Source organism: Bombyx mori, chromosome 15 (assembly GCF_030269925.1).
Source record: "Bombyx mori chromosome 15, ASM3026992v2".
In the NCBI taxonomy this organism is placed as follows: Eukaryota; Metazoa; Arthropoda; class Insecta; order Lepidoptera; family Bombycidae; genus Bombyx; species Bombyx mori.
In genome coordinates, this window is record NC_085121.1 from 5,168,276 (window position 1) to 5,185,077 (window position 16,802).

At 40.7% G+C, this 16,802-nt stretch overlaps 2 protein-coding genes across 18 annotated transcripts in view; one reads left to right on the forward strand and one right to left on the reverse strand.

The window, feature by feature from the left end:
• Positions 1–480: 480 nt before the first annotated feature.
• LOC101738448 (uncharacterized) lies at positions 481–3,731 on the forward strand. Its single transcript, XM_004928555.5, has one exon. The coding sequence runs from the start codon at positions 1,621–1,623 to the stop codon at positions 3,664–3,666; it is 2,046 nt and encodes a 681-aa protein (XP_004928612.1). The 5' UTR covers positions 481–1,620; the 3' UTR covers positions 3,667–3,731.
• Positions 3,732–5,125: 1,394 nt separating this feature from the next.
• LOC101738176 (ras GTPase-activating protein raskol) overlaps positions 5,126–16,802 on the reverse strand; it is a 202,503-nt gene continuing 190,826 nt past the window's right edge. For all 17 annotated transcript variants that reach the window (XM_038015935.2, XM_062672447.1, XM_062672445.1 and 14 more), the window contains 10 exons: positions 16,231–16,476; positions 14,942–15,141; positions 12,852–13,060; positions 12,362–12,474; positions 11,299–11,465; positions 10,588–10,815; positions 10,270–10,367; positions 7,633–9,631; positions 7,043–7,158; positions 5,126–6,642 (listed from right to left, as the gene is read on the reverse strand). In XM_038015935.2, the coding sequence (XP_037871863.1) occupies positions 6,393–6,642; positions 7,043–7,158; positions 7,633–9,631; positions 10,270–10,367; positions 10,588–10,815; positions 11,299–11,465; positions 12,362–12,474; positions 12,852–13,060; positions 14,942–15,141; positions 16,231–16,476 (3,626 nt within the window). In that variant the 3' untranslated portion in view covers positions 5,126–6,392. The remainder of the gene's footprint in view (positions 6,643–7,042; positions 7,159–7,632; positions 9,632–10,269; positions 10,368–10,587; positions 10,816–11,298; positions 11,466–12,361; positions 12,475–12,851; positions 13,061–14,941; positions 15,142–16,230; positions 16,477–16,802) is intronic.

The window sequence follows — 16,802 nt, forward strand, 5'->3', positions numbered from 1 at the left end:
GTAAACGTCGAACTATGATAAGCCCAAATTCAAAACTGTTATGGCTAACTATACGATTTAATTAACTTCATATCTTCATATCAACCCACAATTTCATGATAATTATAGATTTTCCAATAGTACTCGAATAGTACTAGAATCTGCATAGAGTCCGAATTTAATGATAATAAATAATATAATGACTTGACAAAAATAAATAATTGACAAGTAGAGATAAAAAAAGGTACAGAGTTGTATTTTTTTTTTTTTTTTTTTTTCTTTGTAATTAATACAGAAATTCTTGCTGTATGCGTCTAAGCTAACGCCAACGTCCGATAGATAGCATCTCACGTTTGTTGTTAATGAAAAGAAAGTCACTTGGAAATATTTGCATGTAAATAGACACAATTATAATGAAATTCACAATTTAAAAATAAACTAGACGAAGGCATAGATGTTGAAAAGAGAGTTGGCAGTGAATTTATTTTGTTAGAACTTTTTTTTTGTGATTGAAAGATTACTGGTGGCCCGAAGGCCTTTCCAGTTTCACCAGGACAGGTGGGCGAGCAAAGGCTCAGCTAGGAGGGGTGGGATTTGCTAACAACTGCCCGAGCGCCTCCGAAGGAGACCTAGCAACTCAAGAGCAATTGCTTCGCGAATGAATCTACTACCGGATCGGAATCGCGACCCGCTGAGAAGATCCGGCGAGAAACTCAGCGGGCTGATGCACTACAAACAGTGAGATTGCTTGAATTAATGCTACTGGAACTAGTCATACTAAAGCGATTAACAGAATTGAAGTTCATTAACGTTAATGACATGCCATCGGTATAGTAAAACTGACACTTCGTTATAAATCTTTATTAAAATTGTCTCAATAAATAAATAAAACAAGTAGGTAACACTAGTTTGCTGTCGACTTATAATCATTTTGAATGATACTTAGATCTAATTCATATGATTACGGTTAGCCATTCATTACCTCGATTTTGATAAAATAAAATTCATACCAGAATCAGTAGAGGTTAGACCAGCGGAATTCAACAATTGGAAGTAGCTACGAATTCATTGCTGTCAATCGGTTTTGCATCCACATTTGTGGTAGATTCACTTGATTGATTGTTTCCGGAACAATGCATGAGATGTTAAATATTAAGATAGATTCGCCGTCGAGTATGAATGAGTAGAATTATTCAGGTGATGGATGACCGAGGGCGTTCAACCCAAAACGTGGGTCTACGACCGGCCGAGTTTCACACAGCTGATCGCGCCGACCTGCGTCACCCTGCACGATGGAAGCTAATAAATATTTTGAAATTTTCAGACACCGTTACTCATTTAAAATTTATAGAAATCACGTTCGTATTGATACGAATTTTTTAAAGTCACGTTTCCACAGAAGATCTCTTTCTGATTAGAAATGCCTGCACGGCAGATATGACTGGTGCCAGATTTATAGACACTTGTTCATATTTCTTGAAGCCATAGTGAAATGATAGGTGTCAGTGGCATTAAAAAAACGTCATAATTGTCAAAATATGGCTGCTACGCATATTTTTTTCTAAATTGTGGTTTTATCAAGAGTATTTCTATTTATTTCTTTATTCCTACTATTCGTTATTGCCAAATACAGTCGAGAGAATGGTACATCAAAACTATGGACCTGACACAAGTCATGAGGAACGCGCCCACCGGCGGCTCCAGATCATCTACGCACGGAAAACTAAGGAAAGACAAGTATTCATGCAAGAGCTTAAAGAAATAAGACAAAAGAATGACAAGCGTATGCTCAAGAAAGTTAGAGATTCAATTGGACCAATTTGGTATCAGGTTTTGAGCGTTCCGCAGAGAAGTGCTCTAGATACTTTAGAGTTTTCAATTTATCAGGACATTTTAGAAGGCCGTCCCATAAGAACGGCTAGAGTCATGAAAGAGCTAGGTTTATACCCACGTCCAAACATTATAAACTTAATGAACTGTGTATATTTAGGGCGGAATGATCCAAAAGAGATGCTAGCACAACTATTCCTTATGACTTACGGCCATCCTATCGATGGGAAACGAGCTGTCTACAATCTGAATGCCCGGCTCATGTTGTCTGGTATACTATATTTAGGTCTAGATAACCTCATACAATTGCTCCGTGAAAGATTCAAACCTGATCCAAGTCATAAAAAACCGGTCAATAAGCCGAAGGCTAAAATCGAACCTCCATTGAAATCACCGTATCTTCAAAAAATGATAGCTGTTCTTTATGAGCCTCCTAAAAGGAAGCCGAAGCGTCCACCTCCTTTGCCTAACTTAAATGATCTCAATGAGCCTTACGAAGAAGAGCCACCGGTGCCTAAGCTACCTCCCCCTCCGCCGCCACCACCACCACCAAAAAAAAGGCTAGCGCGATCGTTTTGTGACAAAATTGCTGGAATCATGAGAATTGAGCCTCACACATCCGTGACGGCAGTCAGTTTGAAAACAGTCGCTCGTACTAGTCATCGTAAGCTTCGGGGCTCAAAACTATCTGTTACTGAAGTTAAAAAGACCTATGGCATGAGTGGGGTTGGTAAAAGAAAAGGTGGCCGAAGAAGAAAACCCGTAGCGCCATCTACAGGCATGTGGAACACACAATACGTGATCAGCGGGGTTTGTTACATACGTGGAAAATCAGTTTTTGTGATTAGTACAGTTTCCGTGCTGCCTCCAACAGGGGATCTCATTCACGGTGGACACAAATACATGGGCGGTCAATGCGTCAACATACATTGTGGTTTCCGCGGGCGACCACCACCACCGAAACCTGATCCTTGCGATTGCGTTAAGAAATGGCACGATACAGTGATCCAATATGTAAAAAGAACAAAATGCTATTGCGGTCATCACTATGATTATGGTAACGAGGGAGCTTTTCTACCTGAAGAATTACCATTTTTCGAAAAGCCTACACGGAAATCGCCTTTCGTTTTTAATTATGACACAATTTATGACTTAGATGAAAAACGACTCCTCGTTCGCAAGGAATTCAAAAAACTTTGGGACACAGATAGCGTGCTTCACGTTGATGACGGTACTTTGAAAGCTATCAAAGATAAAAAGAAGAAAAAGTTAAAGAGGTCATCTACTACATGTTTGGGTGAATCTCCGAAGCCGGAAGATTACTTGAAATGCGCTCTGCGGCTGATGAAAAAAGTAAATGTCGCTGCAAGATTACCAGACATACATCTAGTTCCAGAGCTTAAGGAATGGATGAGGAGACGTATTTATGGTCCATTAAAGGGATACCAAATAACAGAAACACTGCGCAAAAGCGAATTCTATTGGCAGCTATTCCGTATGTTCGCTATGAAAGGATACGATCACGTTTCTTCTCCGAGAGATGCCATTTTCGGTGGTAATACAAATTGGATGCACAAGCGAGAATTACAACAACAATTCGACAAATACACTGAGAAATTTAAGTTACAAATGTATCGGTCTCACGCTTACGGTACCAATCTCATGTGGCCGTCGATGTGTCAGGCTCAATTCCCAGATAAAAAGTTTCGCGAAATATACTTTTCATATTTGTTTAAACGCATTGAAGACCTACAACTGATACGTCCATACAGTTCGAAAGAAGCTGCAGAACGTAAAGATATGTTGGCTCGTAGACGGTATTGTTGTGTGCCTGCAGGTATCGAAGCTAAAGATTGAAGATGTTTTTTTAGCCTGAGAACTTTTACTAACATATTTTATTACTGAATAAAGCTATTCTGTTATATTACAGTTTTAAATCGGATTCCCTGCGTCAGTATCTCAAGCGACCCTTGTTGGAGCGCACACTGTATTGCACGCTTTACTCAGATACTACCTTGATCTCATTGAGGGGCCCGAGGCTTCTTTGTTGAACATTCTGCGAACCAGTTGCTAAGTCGTTTAGCCGAATTCAGAGTGGTCGTCGAAGCTCCACTTGGGTTATCTCTAGGCCTAGTCGTCGGATGACCACAGAGTGTCGAGGACTGCTCGATTTCGAAACGTCAGTGTCAGAGAGCGACGTCCGCTATGAACACGTATTTCCCTTTCATTCCCAGTCGCCAAGAGCGACGCATCGATTTCATATTTCTGTTATATTCAATCTTTAATTTGTCACATAAGGACTAATAAATATCTCAAAAGCAATAAATGTAGTACACGTTTACCACAACGCAACAAAGAGTCTAGTCTTATAATTTATGAATGAAATGAAATGCTTCACCCATTCGCTTCACGTCCATGAGAGACGGTAACCACTCACCACTAGGTGGGCCGTATGTATTTTTATAATGCAGCAAAAATGTATTTCTTTGTTTGCTTTGCTTGGTTGATTTGCCAAAAACTACTTGAGCGTCCCTTCTCATCACATCACTTCATCAGCCTACTGCTAGACATAGGCCTCTCTAATTGCACGCCACTGAGCATGATCCTCGGATTTTCTCACCCAGCATTTGTCAACCACCCTGCATAGATCGTCAGTCCAGCAAGCCTGAGGGCATCCTCCACTACGTTTGCCAATTCGCGGTCTCCACTCAAGAACACATTTACCCCAAAGGTTAAGGTCGGTTGTCCTGGTAATACGGCCATCCCGTTGCCACTTCAACTTACTATTCCGCTGTGCTATGTTGATAGCTTTGGTTCTCTGTCGGATCACATCATTCTGGATTCGATCCTTCAGAGAAACTCAAAGCATCGCCCTCTTCATAGCGACTTAAAACTTTTGTACCAGCCAAACCGTGATTTTGGATCCGGATGTCACGACAGGCAGGATGCACTGATTGAAGACTTTCATCTTTAGAATCTGGGGCATAGACGACGTTGTCGAACTGTTTGGCTAATTATTTAATATTAGGTGGGCTGTGCGCCCACGCGAAAATTCAAAGCAATTTAAATAAAATCAATTTCCTTAAATTTTTGCTATAAACTTTTCTATGAGGCACAGCCGAGTTTCTCGCCGGATCTTCCCAGTGGGTCACGATCCGGTGGTAGATTCTGCGAAACACTGTTCTTGCTCGGACTAGTATTAGGAAATTCTTTCAGGTTGAGCCTGTGATTTCACCTAGCCGTCCGCGTGAAGCTCGAAAAACCCTTAGGCTACCAGCGAATAGGTAGGAATTAAAAAAAAAATGAAACACAATACTACAATTCATAATTTAATATTACAAGTACAGAGATACCTGTGCGTGTATTCTGTACATCGTTATGGCTTAAAATTAAAAAATTTCACTGAATAACAACTAGGTTGCAGAATGTGTGAGTTGCGATCAATTGAAGACCCTCAAAGGTAAAAATATTTCATACATTTTAAACTCGATTCCGAAAAATTCACAATACTCCAAGGGTATTAAAAATAAATTTAGTATTCTTACAACGTTATACACTTACAAGCCAAATTGTATTATTATACAATACTTAATATTAATTACAAAATTTTATTATGTTTAAAAAGAACATTGGTTTATGAATAGCGGCATGTCTAGTCTGTTGTCGCTACTAAATTATTTGTAATATTAAGTCTAAGGGATATTCAATCGTCTTTGGTATCATTGTTACGAAAAACAAAACAAATTGTCGACACGTGACGCGAACAGAACCCAGCTGTGAATACTGATGCAACGAACGTTTGTAACTTTAAAGCATTTTTTTCAATTAAAACTAAAGAAACAATAACTAAAATAATTACAGAACGAGTTAAAGTCGTAAACGATAACAGTTTGGCGAATATTAAAACATAATCGAATTAAAAAATTATAATAATAATTGAAACACGTATGTACGATCGAAGTCCGTCAAAAATTTATATATGTAATCTCAATACATCGAAATTAGTAACATAAAGTTTTACTTAAATAAGAAATATTAGTTACTGTTTTAATATTTTTAATATAAGTTTGTGCGCGATATACAAGGTTTTGAAACTGTAAAATGCATAATACAACATGGATTTATTTTTTGACACAAAAAAATCATTTACATTTAAATACTAAATTTGCACTGTACTGTTAAATAGATGAGGGTAATGTCAACAATTAAATGTGTTAGTCAAAGTTTGATAATTCGTTTTGTTTACAGTTTTTTTGTTTAACAGTTAAAAACTTTTTTTTTATATATTACACTCGACCCTGTTATTACCATTTACTGTGTAAGCTAGCAATAGGTAGATCGTGTTTTATTTCGTACACTTTAAACAAGTATATATTTTTAATAAGAAATAAATATTTATTTAATTGAATCAACCAGTCCGAAATTAGTTACGATCTTATTATAAATGCTTTGAAGTTAATAAAGATAAGTGCACACTACTTTAAATATTTAGGACAGTATTGCCAGATGTAAAAATTTATCCTTGAACTATTTCTAGGTAATAACAGGGCTAGCGTTGTGTAATGAGAAAGATCAGGAGGTAATTATATTTGCAGTTCTTGATGAGAGTGCTGTGTGTGAGAAGGCGGGTGCGAGTTGTTATGTGTGGGATGTGTGGTGGGAGTGTGGGGGGCTCTCTGTTGTAAGTGAACAAGAGCCGAGAGAAGCCTGGTGTTGGCCTCGTCGAGAGCTGCGATACGGTGTTCTTGTGCTTCGATCACTCGTTGCTTGTGGGACAGTGCGGCGGCCATCTTGCGTTGTTCCCTCCTCAATTCTTCCTCGACACAGATTAACCTTAAAAATATTTTTTAATTCAGAATAAATAAAAGCGAATATAAATATAAAATCACAATAATACATAATAGTAAATAATAAACAGTGTAGAAGATCAATCAAATCTGAAATTATGAGTACTGTAAGGAGTTTTAAAAATCTTCACTGTAAATCCAAGAAAAATCAAAAACTTTTGAAAAATCAATTTTCCTAATCACAAATCGAATCTTCAAGTTAGGTTCATGAAAGTGGCAACATAGAACAGCGTTCCAAGAGAGCAAGTAGTTCGATCTAGAAGTGGCAAATGCACAAAATGTGCGAGACACAATAATAAAAAAAAGTCCGATTTCGTAATCGTCGATCGTCAGATATTTTTTTGAATGATAATATTAAGTAAAATAAGAAATTAAAATCCAATAACCTTGAAATTATAGCCTTCATTTTAGCATCGGTGTGATCTTGACCTGGTTCGGTTGGTCCCAACCTCCCTCGTAGTAATTCGACGGAGCATTTCAGTCTTTCGATTTCTCGTTCATACTGAAAATAAGTTAAATTCGCCATTAGTACATGAATACAACTTAAATATACGAAGTTTAAAAAAAAAACGTAGTTCATTATGTTTCGGAGTGTTTTATGATTATTTCTGCCTATTTCTGCCGTGAAGCAGTAATGCGTTTTGGTTTGAAGGGCGGGGCAGTCGTAATAACTATACTTAGAACTTATATCTCAAGGTGTGTGGCGCATTTACGTCGTAGATGTCTATGGGTTCCAGTAACCACTTAACACCAGGTGGGCTGTGAGCTCGTCCACACTTCTAAGCAATAAAAAAAAATTTTTTTCTACATTCTAGTAGATGTACTTCCTTAAGCACATTTAGAAGTCACGCGTCTAGATATAAGTATTATTTCTATGTCAATAACTCAATGACTACGAAGAAGTATGACTTCTGACGCACACAGTGCAAACAGTTATTTAATTATACTCTCATATCAATAGCCGTAGACAATTTACCTGTTCAATGGTCCTGTGATGTTTGTTCATCCGGCGTCGGCCGGTGGTGCTGTACAACGTCTCCTCGATCTCATCAGAGCTGTCGGTCAGCTCTCGCGCCGACTCCAGACTAAGTCGTCTCTGCAGTTTCTCTCGACCGGCGACTTCCCGTTCGGTTCTGACCAGCGCCCGCTCGCTCGCCTCGCTCGACTGAGACTCGCGACTGAATATCCCCTGCGAAGGCGACTCCCTTCGTTCTCTAACCCCATAATAATCTTGCTGTCTTTCGAGATCCTCGTTCAGCCTGCTGCCGGATACCTTAGCTCCGGAATAAGTCCGATCTAGCGGATAGTTCGATTCGGTTATTGCACTTTCCGTCATTGTATATTTCTCTGGAGAATTTTTCGTGTTCTCCATATTGAACAACGCCTTCTGAGATCTCGATATCTGTAACCTGTACATTTCCTTGTTGACTTCTTCGACGTTCGATTCCGATCTGCTCATCGGGTAGCCGGAGTCGGTCGAGATGTGGTGAGGTTTGCTCTCGTACAACGAGTCTCCTCTTTGCCCGAAATGTTTTAGGTTCAACTGGTTTTGATTCGTGGAATAAGAGAGCATCGGGTTGGTTCTGGGCATGCGCGTCTTGCTGTGTTTCCGCAGGCTGGGCGAGTTGCTCGACGACTCGTCGTCCCTGATTCTCGGTGAGTGACTATGATTACTTCTCTGGTATAAATCTTCGTAATTACAATTATCTCTGGTTAATTTTCGGTGGGTATTGTTGCGGTTCTGTTGGTCATAGTTCCTGCCGTCCTCGTTGAAGTTAGCAGAACCCTCCTCCGAGTTGGTTTCCACGTTGTCTGTGCTCAAGCCCTCCTCATCGATCGATGAACTGGACGAGCCGCAAGGGCAACGCTTTGAGTTTCTGTTATCGTTTGTCTTTTTCTCTTGCGATTGACGGCCGTCCTCCATGTTGTATACCGGGTTAGTGAACACCAGCGGCGCCATCTTTGCGTTGACGTTGGCGTTTGCGTGTGCGTTGTTGTCGGCCGTTGTGAAGTTCTGTATCCCGTATTTCTGAATGTCGTATTCGATCTTCTGTTGCACTGGGCTCTTCGGGTAGAACTTTTCGTTTTTACTGTCGTAGTACTGCCGGTCTCTCTGCTTTTGGTAGTTGAGCTGTGAATACCGGCTCATGGGCTGGCCGCCGTTCTCGAAGGTCTGATGCTGGTGAGTCGGGTTCTCGACCGGACTGGAGCTCTGGCTGTACGTGGCGATGCTCTGGTAGCCGGAGCTGGCCACGTTGGAGAGGCCGCTGATCGATACGTTCGAGCCGTTGTTGGCGTAGTTCGTTTTGTTTCCGTTCACAATGTTGTTATTCGTTTTAGATTGAGCCAAGTTCTTTTTGTTCATGATCAGTTTATCTTCGGATAGATCTTCGTCGGCGTAATTCAGCAAATCGGAGAGTTCGTCTAAAGTGGCCGTCTCCTTTATGACGTTCGGTCTCTCGTTGGAGCTGTAGTTGTGGTTGATGCTGTCACCGCTGGGCGATCTCTCCGTGTTGTAGTTCGCGTTATGATAATGTTGGGCGTAGTTGTTCGGTTTGTACCGTTCCTGGATCCTCCTCTCTAGGCTTTCGTTGACGCCGTTGCTGATACCTTTAGCGTACTGATCCGAGCCGAAGCCGATCTGGACGACCTTCAAATTGACGCAATGCTCCTGGTTGTTGTACTGAGAGCTGTATCGATCGGGGTTCACGTTCGCGTTAGAGGTGTTACTTCCGTATCCGTTTCTCGGTAACGTTGCCGAGCGCAAATTGAAGCTCGGCGATTTCGAGACGGCGACATACGGTCCTTTGGGCTTCGTTTCGTCGGCGTTCGACTTCGAAGGGCTCACGTTGAACTGGACGCCGTTTCTGTTCGTGAGCGGCGAGCTGTGCGCGAAGTTGTTAGTGAGCTGCACGTTCGGCGGCGGCTCTGGGTTCGCTGGTAACGTTGCGGTATTGCACGTTGGGTCGTTGAACCTGAAACAATAATTTCTTACATTTTCTACTCTATTTTATCGTTCACTGTGGATATAGGCCACAAATATCGGTCCTGCGCTATCAGACGACACCAGCATCCAGCTGTACCCCGCGAAACTCAATAGGTCGTCGGTCCGCCTTACGGGAGGCCTACCCACGCTACGTCTTATATTGCACTAGTGAAACTCGGTCCTGCTCTATTATAACTGTTGATCATTGTATGAGAAACATTGATTACGTGAGAGTACGCGCCACTCAGTGTACCATAGACTATAACAGAAACTTTCTCTGGGTTGCCAACAACAAATATAGCAAGTTCGATCGCAATCGGATGCGTGAATGGTTTAGAAATGTATAGAGGATATTAATAAATATATATACCGTGATTTTTATTTATATAAATTAAGATTCGATTTAATTAGACTATTGTTTGATGTTATTAATGATGTTATTTTTTTCTTAATGACACAAAAAAAGAAAACCGTTTACAAAAAATGGTATTTAACTGTTTTGACTTTTCATATTTATACATAGCTATTTTATCCAGTTGGTTTGTAATTAAAAATGTATGATATTTAATGATTAGATAATTAGATATTTAATATAAATCCAAATATAAAAGATTATATTTAACTTACCTAAATATGTTGTCAGTGACTTGCTGTGTAATCGAAATATCGTTGTTCACCAGCCTCTTACTTAGTTCGTCTAATATATCATTTAGTGGATCCAGTTCCTGAAAATACCAGAACAACTTTAATAAATAATTTAATGAATACATAATTTCAAATTTAAAACATTCCTTTCCACATGTTCTTTTTTGAAATGGGACATGTATGTACCATAACTCCATTTATTCTTTTCGTGAACCAATTATGTTTTATAAATTTAGTTTAAATTACCTCTATTGGTTGTAGTAAGTTTGACGCTGAAATTCAAATGACTAAAATGCTAACCTGAATTTTAGCGGCTGGCAATTTCGGCAAGCTGTCAACGAGCAGCCCGTGCAGTGTTGCCAGTTGTTTGCCCAAGTCGACGTGAGGCGCCCATTCCGGGTCAGGCTCCACGGAGGCGTCTCCGCGCGGACCCTCGCCCGGGAGGGAGCCTTGGGAAGACGACGAATTTCTGTTGCTGCCTTCCTGTGGCTGCGTTGGGATCTGCTGCTCGGGCGCTGGTGGACGTGACTGTGGAAGAAGGTCAAAACTGTGTGAATCTAGATTGTCATAATATGAAAATATTGATATAAAATACGTTTCGGTTTGAAGGATGGGGCAGCCGTTGTAACAACTATTCCTGAGACCTTAGAAATTATATCCTAAGGTGGGTGGCGCAGTTACGCTATAAATGTCTATGGGCTCCAGTAACCACTTAACACCAGGTGGTCTGTGAGTTCGTCCACCCATATAAGCAATAAAAAAATAAATAAAAATGTGATAATAATATTCTTTATATCCAAAAAATTCCACATAAAATATAGGTAGTATATGTTACCGTAGTTTACCAACTTATTTAGTTCCCATCCCAGTGAATGTAAAAAACGCGGCGTCCATTTTTTTTAGTTTCGTTATATAAATAAATATATTTCGCATTTAAAATATCTCCGGAAGACTTCGAAATACAGGCACAGATGGTAGCGAACGAGCACGTATATTTTAGTATTAACTTACGGAAATAGTCCTAAGGAAGGCTTTCATATTAGGCGCCTCTTGTTCGAGGAAGTCGTTTAGGAACTCCATGAAGGCCTCCTTCCCCTGGAACCGCGTGAAGTTCGCCAACGTCTGCAGCGTCTTCGCGACCAACGTCAAGTTACGTGCCGCGCGCTCGTTCGGGTATTCTACAACACAAAAAAAAATGAAGAATTTGATGATACCTCCATGTATTTTAGATCTAGGTACACGATTTCACATCATACACACATCACAAGATTGCTCCCCACTATTTGCCACGATCGAACACTAAGCTTTTTCGGACATATCACGCAGTCTCCAAGACATGGTCTGGAAAATCTTTTCACTCTTAGTCAAGTAGTGGGTCAGAGTAGAGTGGTCATGTAGGACAAGTACTGACAAGTGTGACTGGTGACAGGACCTCTTGTGAGTCCGCACGGATAGGTACCACCACCCCGCCTATTTCGGCCGTGAAGCAGTAATGCGTTTCGGTTTGAAGGGTGGAGCAGCCGTTGTAACTATACTGAGACCTCAGAACTTATATCTCAAGGTGTGTGGCGCATTTACGTTGTAGATGTCTATGGGCTCCAGTAACCACTTAACACCAGGTGTGAGCTCGTCCACCCATCTATGCAATAAAAAATAAAAAAAACTATTAGTAACAAATTAATGATTCCTTCATTTACACTAGTAGTCAGCGGCCTAGCTCTGGCATTGCTGACGTCCTTGAGCGACGATAAACACTTACCATCAGGTGGGCCGTATGCTCGTCTGCCTACACGGGCAATAAAAAAAACTAGAACAGACTAGGCTTTCCCTAACTAGAACAGACTAGGCTTTCCCTGAACAAAGGCAATAAAGAAACTTATTACTAGGCATACGAGTTCACGGCATAACTTGTGTAAGGCACGCATTTGAGACGACTACCGTATATCAAATGTTTCAAGTTGAATACCATCCATTCACCTCGAGACATGAAGATGGCCACCGCAACCGAATCCACCCATCGGTCGCTTGATTGACTTTTGCTGCAGAAATAAATGAATCAAATACACAAAATTACCGTGAGTAATTCCAAAAAGGCTGGGAGACAATATAGCTGGACATAGGAAGCGAAGGAATATGGACGCGCTGATCAGGTTGTCAGAGATGTCTTCTCGTCCCATCGAAGTCAATCTGAAATAAGTTTTTAATGTCATCACGAGAGAAACGCTTGAAATGGAACTTGAATTTTTTTAATCGAGTATTTAGATTTCGTCTAATTATAAATCATTAAAATTAGAAAATAACTTGTTATAGAATTAATTTGAAAACTCAATTTTTTTACATCATATGCTCAACTTAAACTTTTAAGCATTCGTATGTGGTTCAGGGTTCACGACACCGAATTTTTAATGCGTTCTACTGTGAAACGATAAGGCGGGCACACGTATTCCCCCTATCTATTTGGGCCACTTAGCATCCGTGCATTTCGCTTCGACAGCTGTTGTTAAATAGATCTTCTTTCTAGATACTTCGATTGTGATTTGTGACGAGAGTAAGAAGCTATTAACCTTTCTCGGAAGGTAGCGAAACAGTCCCTCAGAGGTGGTGGGAAGTGTGGCGCTGATGACGCAATAGATCTCCAGGCAAGCGTCACGGCGTCTCTCAGAGCCGTCTGTTGTCTGCGGAGGGCTGCATTGCTGCTCGTCCGGAGGGGATCCACCTCGCACTCCACAGCCGCGGGACCGGCCGCCGCGGCCACCGCCTCGCCTAGTGTGTCCTGGGGGAAATCGAATGTGATCAATGAGGCCATCGGGGTAAATTCCTTCTGTGATACTTTAATGAATCAATTGAACGTGGACAATAGAAACATAAAGTAGGATATCCATGATTTCAAAACTCTAAATATACATTTCAAAAATCTCATTTATTACAGATACAGAATTTCTCGTTCCTGATACTTAATTGTACCCTATATAGATGCAACATTATAAAAATTATACATAAAATAAATAAATGATTGGGGACAAATTAGGTACGGCCATCTGGCTTCAAACTAGGAATACCTGTGCGTATCTATATATACTTATATCTATATATTAATACGTGAAGCAAAAACTTTGTATCCCTTTTGACGAAAATTGCGCGGACGGAGGAGTATGAAATTTTCCACACTAATAAAGAATATAGAGAAGAAGTGCACAATGCTAATATTTTTTTTAAATAATGCATAAAAGATACAGTAAATCAATAAAGAAAACATTACACACACTACATACCATGTATTTGACGCACACACGCATGCATACTATTTATTGTCAAACTTTTGTTCTTGACGTCTGTTGTCAAATTGAGAATAGATTAAATATTGTTTGTCTTTGTTAATATTTTTTATACTGTAGTCTTGGCGAAATTGTGATTATAGAAGTGTAAAATACAATCATAATAGTGTACAAACTTACAATTCCAATTAATTATAGTCGAATTTCGACTACTGTGGGACCTCTAGTCCAGATAGATATACACACCTATATACGAATAAATATACACATATTTCAGATATTAAACGTCACATTAATTAATGTACGCCCGATGTTGATGCCATGCCTCTCGGTTCGGCTGTTAAGGGCGCTAACTCTTGCGACATCGTTTCAATCAATCAAATTCCCTAGGTAAATTTTCATAAATTAACAATTTTTCGTTTTAAACAGAATATACTGACTGGAATAATGCTGTTTATATATCGAGTGGTGAAAGGCTGCTTGGTTTAAGCGGCACGTGATATTTACCTTTGGAATTAAAGGTGCGTTTTATTGAGTGAGTCCGTGAGTCCGGACGGGTAGGTACCACCGCCTTGCCTATTTCTGCCGTGAAGCAGTAATGCGTTTCGGTTTGAAGGGTGGGGCAGTCGTTGTAACTATACTGAGACTATAGAACTTATATCTCAAGGTGGGTGGCGCATTTACGTTGTAGATGTCTATGGGCTCCAGTAACCACTTAACATCAGGTGGGCTGTGAGCTAGTCCACTCATATAAGCAAAAAAAATAAATAAATAAATTTAGTATAAGCATTAACAGTTTGATGTTTTTAATTGAACTTCCATTAAGTTTACTCCATTGAAATAGCAAAAGATTTTTTTTAGTGTGATATTTTTTCCAAATTTTACGCTTTACTGGGGAGTACTTACTGCTCCGCAGTAAAGTTATTAAAATGTCGCTTAAATCAAATAGCCTTTGACCCGTCGATATACTGTCACAACGTAAAGCTTAATTAATTAATAGCATATTTATTTTGGTGCTACCGAAGACCCACTTAAGCGGTTACCGTCGTTTATATCGATTTCTAGCTCAATTAAATCACAAGTAAATACTTTTTTCCTACTTATGCTGATAGCCTTGAGAGTCTATTTCAGCTTCACCCTAACGTGTGTAGGTGAGTTCACGGAGCTCAAACCGGAGTGTTGCTAACGCTGACCCTAGCAAGAGCCGTGCTTCGCAGAATCTACCACCGGATCGGAAACGCAACCCACTGAGAAGAGCCGGCGAGAAACTCAGTGGGCTGTGTCTATGGGTTATTTCGTCGGGCCCTTCTTCGCAAGCGACGGGTTCGACGAGGACGGTGACCGGGGTAAATACTGAGTAAGGTGCTTAGAATACAGACCTGTAGATACTGATCGCCGACGAGCTTGAGATAGGCCTCCATGCTCTTGGTGGCGAGCGAGTTCCCGCGGAAGGTGAGCGAGTGGTCGCCGGTGCGGCGCACGTCCAGCGCCACCACGTCGGCCAGGTACCGCGGCGCCATCCCCGCGCCCGCCATGCACAGCACCAGCGCGCACCCGATGTCCTCCTTCGCCTTCACGCCTGACCAACAGAGCACAACCTTAATGAAACAACGTTGTAAAACGCTCCTATTAGCTTGACCTCTGTACTCTATCCTCCTTTTTGAAGTTATACTTCTTTAGGCGCGGCATGAAAAATTGATGAGAGTGAGATTTTACGATGCGCGCGCACCGTGACACAAAATTAACAGAATGAAGTTGCCCACTAAATCGCTCATTACAATACGACCGACGTTACTTGGCGAGTCTGAATATAGCCGCAGGTGAACTTTCCGAACCGTACTGAGAATTACCGAATTTATAAGATGTCAAGAAAAGGAATGTCCAATATGCGTGTTTGAGGATGTTGTTTAATCGATTTTTTTTCAAATTGATTAAAATTTAAATAAAAAAAAGAAATAAATTTAATAAAAATAAAATATTACTTCTTACGCGCGTACATAAGTACACGCACCTTTTTTTGTAATTGCATAGATGGGTGGACGAGCTCATGACTCACGCTCGGACAGAATGAATATGTTAGAGGAAGTCTGAAAGTGGCACCTGTGACAGAGAAGCTGAGAAGTGCGCGTTCGGGATGGAGTGGACATGTGATGAGACGAAATGAAAATGAGGTTGGTAAGAGAGTGTTAACTATAAATGTGGAAGGATATAGAGGAAGAGGTTGACTTAAGAAGAAATGGATGGATTGCGTGAAAGACGATATGGGTAAGAGGAGAGTGAGCGAAGAAATGGTATATGATAGAAGAGTAAGGAAAGAGAAAACATGTTGCGCTGACCCCAGGTGACTGAGAGAAGGGCAGGATAATGGATATGATTGGTGTACTAGCTCACAGCCCGCCTGGTGTTAAGTGGTTACCGGAGCCCATAGACATCTACAACGTAAATGCCGCCACCCACCTTGAGATATAAGTTCTAAGGTCTCAAGTATAGTTACAACGGCTGCCCCACTCTTCAAATTGACACGCATTACTGCTTCACGGCAGCAATAGGCGGGGTGGTGGTACCTACCCGTGCGGACTCACAAGATGTCCTACCACCAGTAAACTCAGTGGGCTGTGTCTGTGGATTAAACATCGTGATAAACGTTGATCACAGCAGTGGCACTTACCGATAACAGGCTCTAGATATTCGCAGAGCCGCCTGTAATTCCTCTTGAGGTAGTCGAGGAACCTCGCGTAGCAGTCCAGCGGCAGCACGTCCACGCACTGGTAGCGACACTTGATGCGCAGGGCGGGCGCGGGGGGCGGTGGGGCGCGGGCGCCGGGGGACTGCGGCTTGTCGCTCTCCGACAGCGCGTACCACCGCTCGTTGAGGTATCGCGACGATACGTCGTCGACCGGGATGCGCACTGTGCCTATAAATATTAATATTACACATTATAAATCAAACCAAGCTCATAGTTGGGCAAAAATAAAAAATAGTTTAAAAAAACTAACAAAATACGCTTTTATAGAAAATCCAACTACAAAATAGAAAATAAAATTTAATAAATTTGAATTAAAAATATTGTAAGAAAAAATTATTTATTTGTAAAAAAAGTTTTTTTAAACTATTAAGTATTTATTTTTTATTTTTTAGTTGAATTAAATTTTTTCAATTTTTTTTCTAATATTAAATTGTCATCGGTCCTTAATAAGTATACCAAATTTCGAGTTAATCCGACGTTTTGAAGGGGGTCAA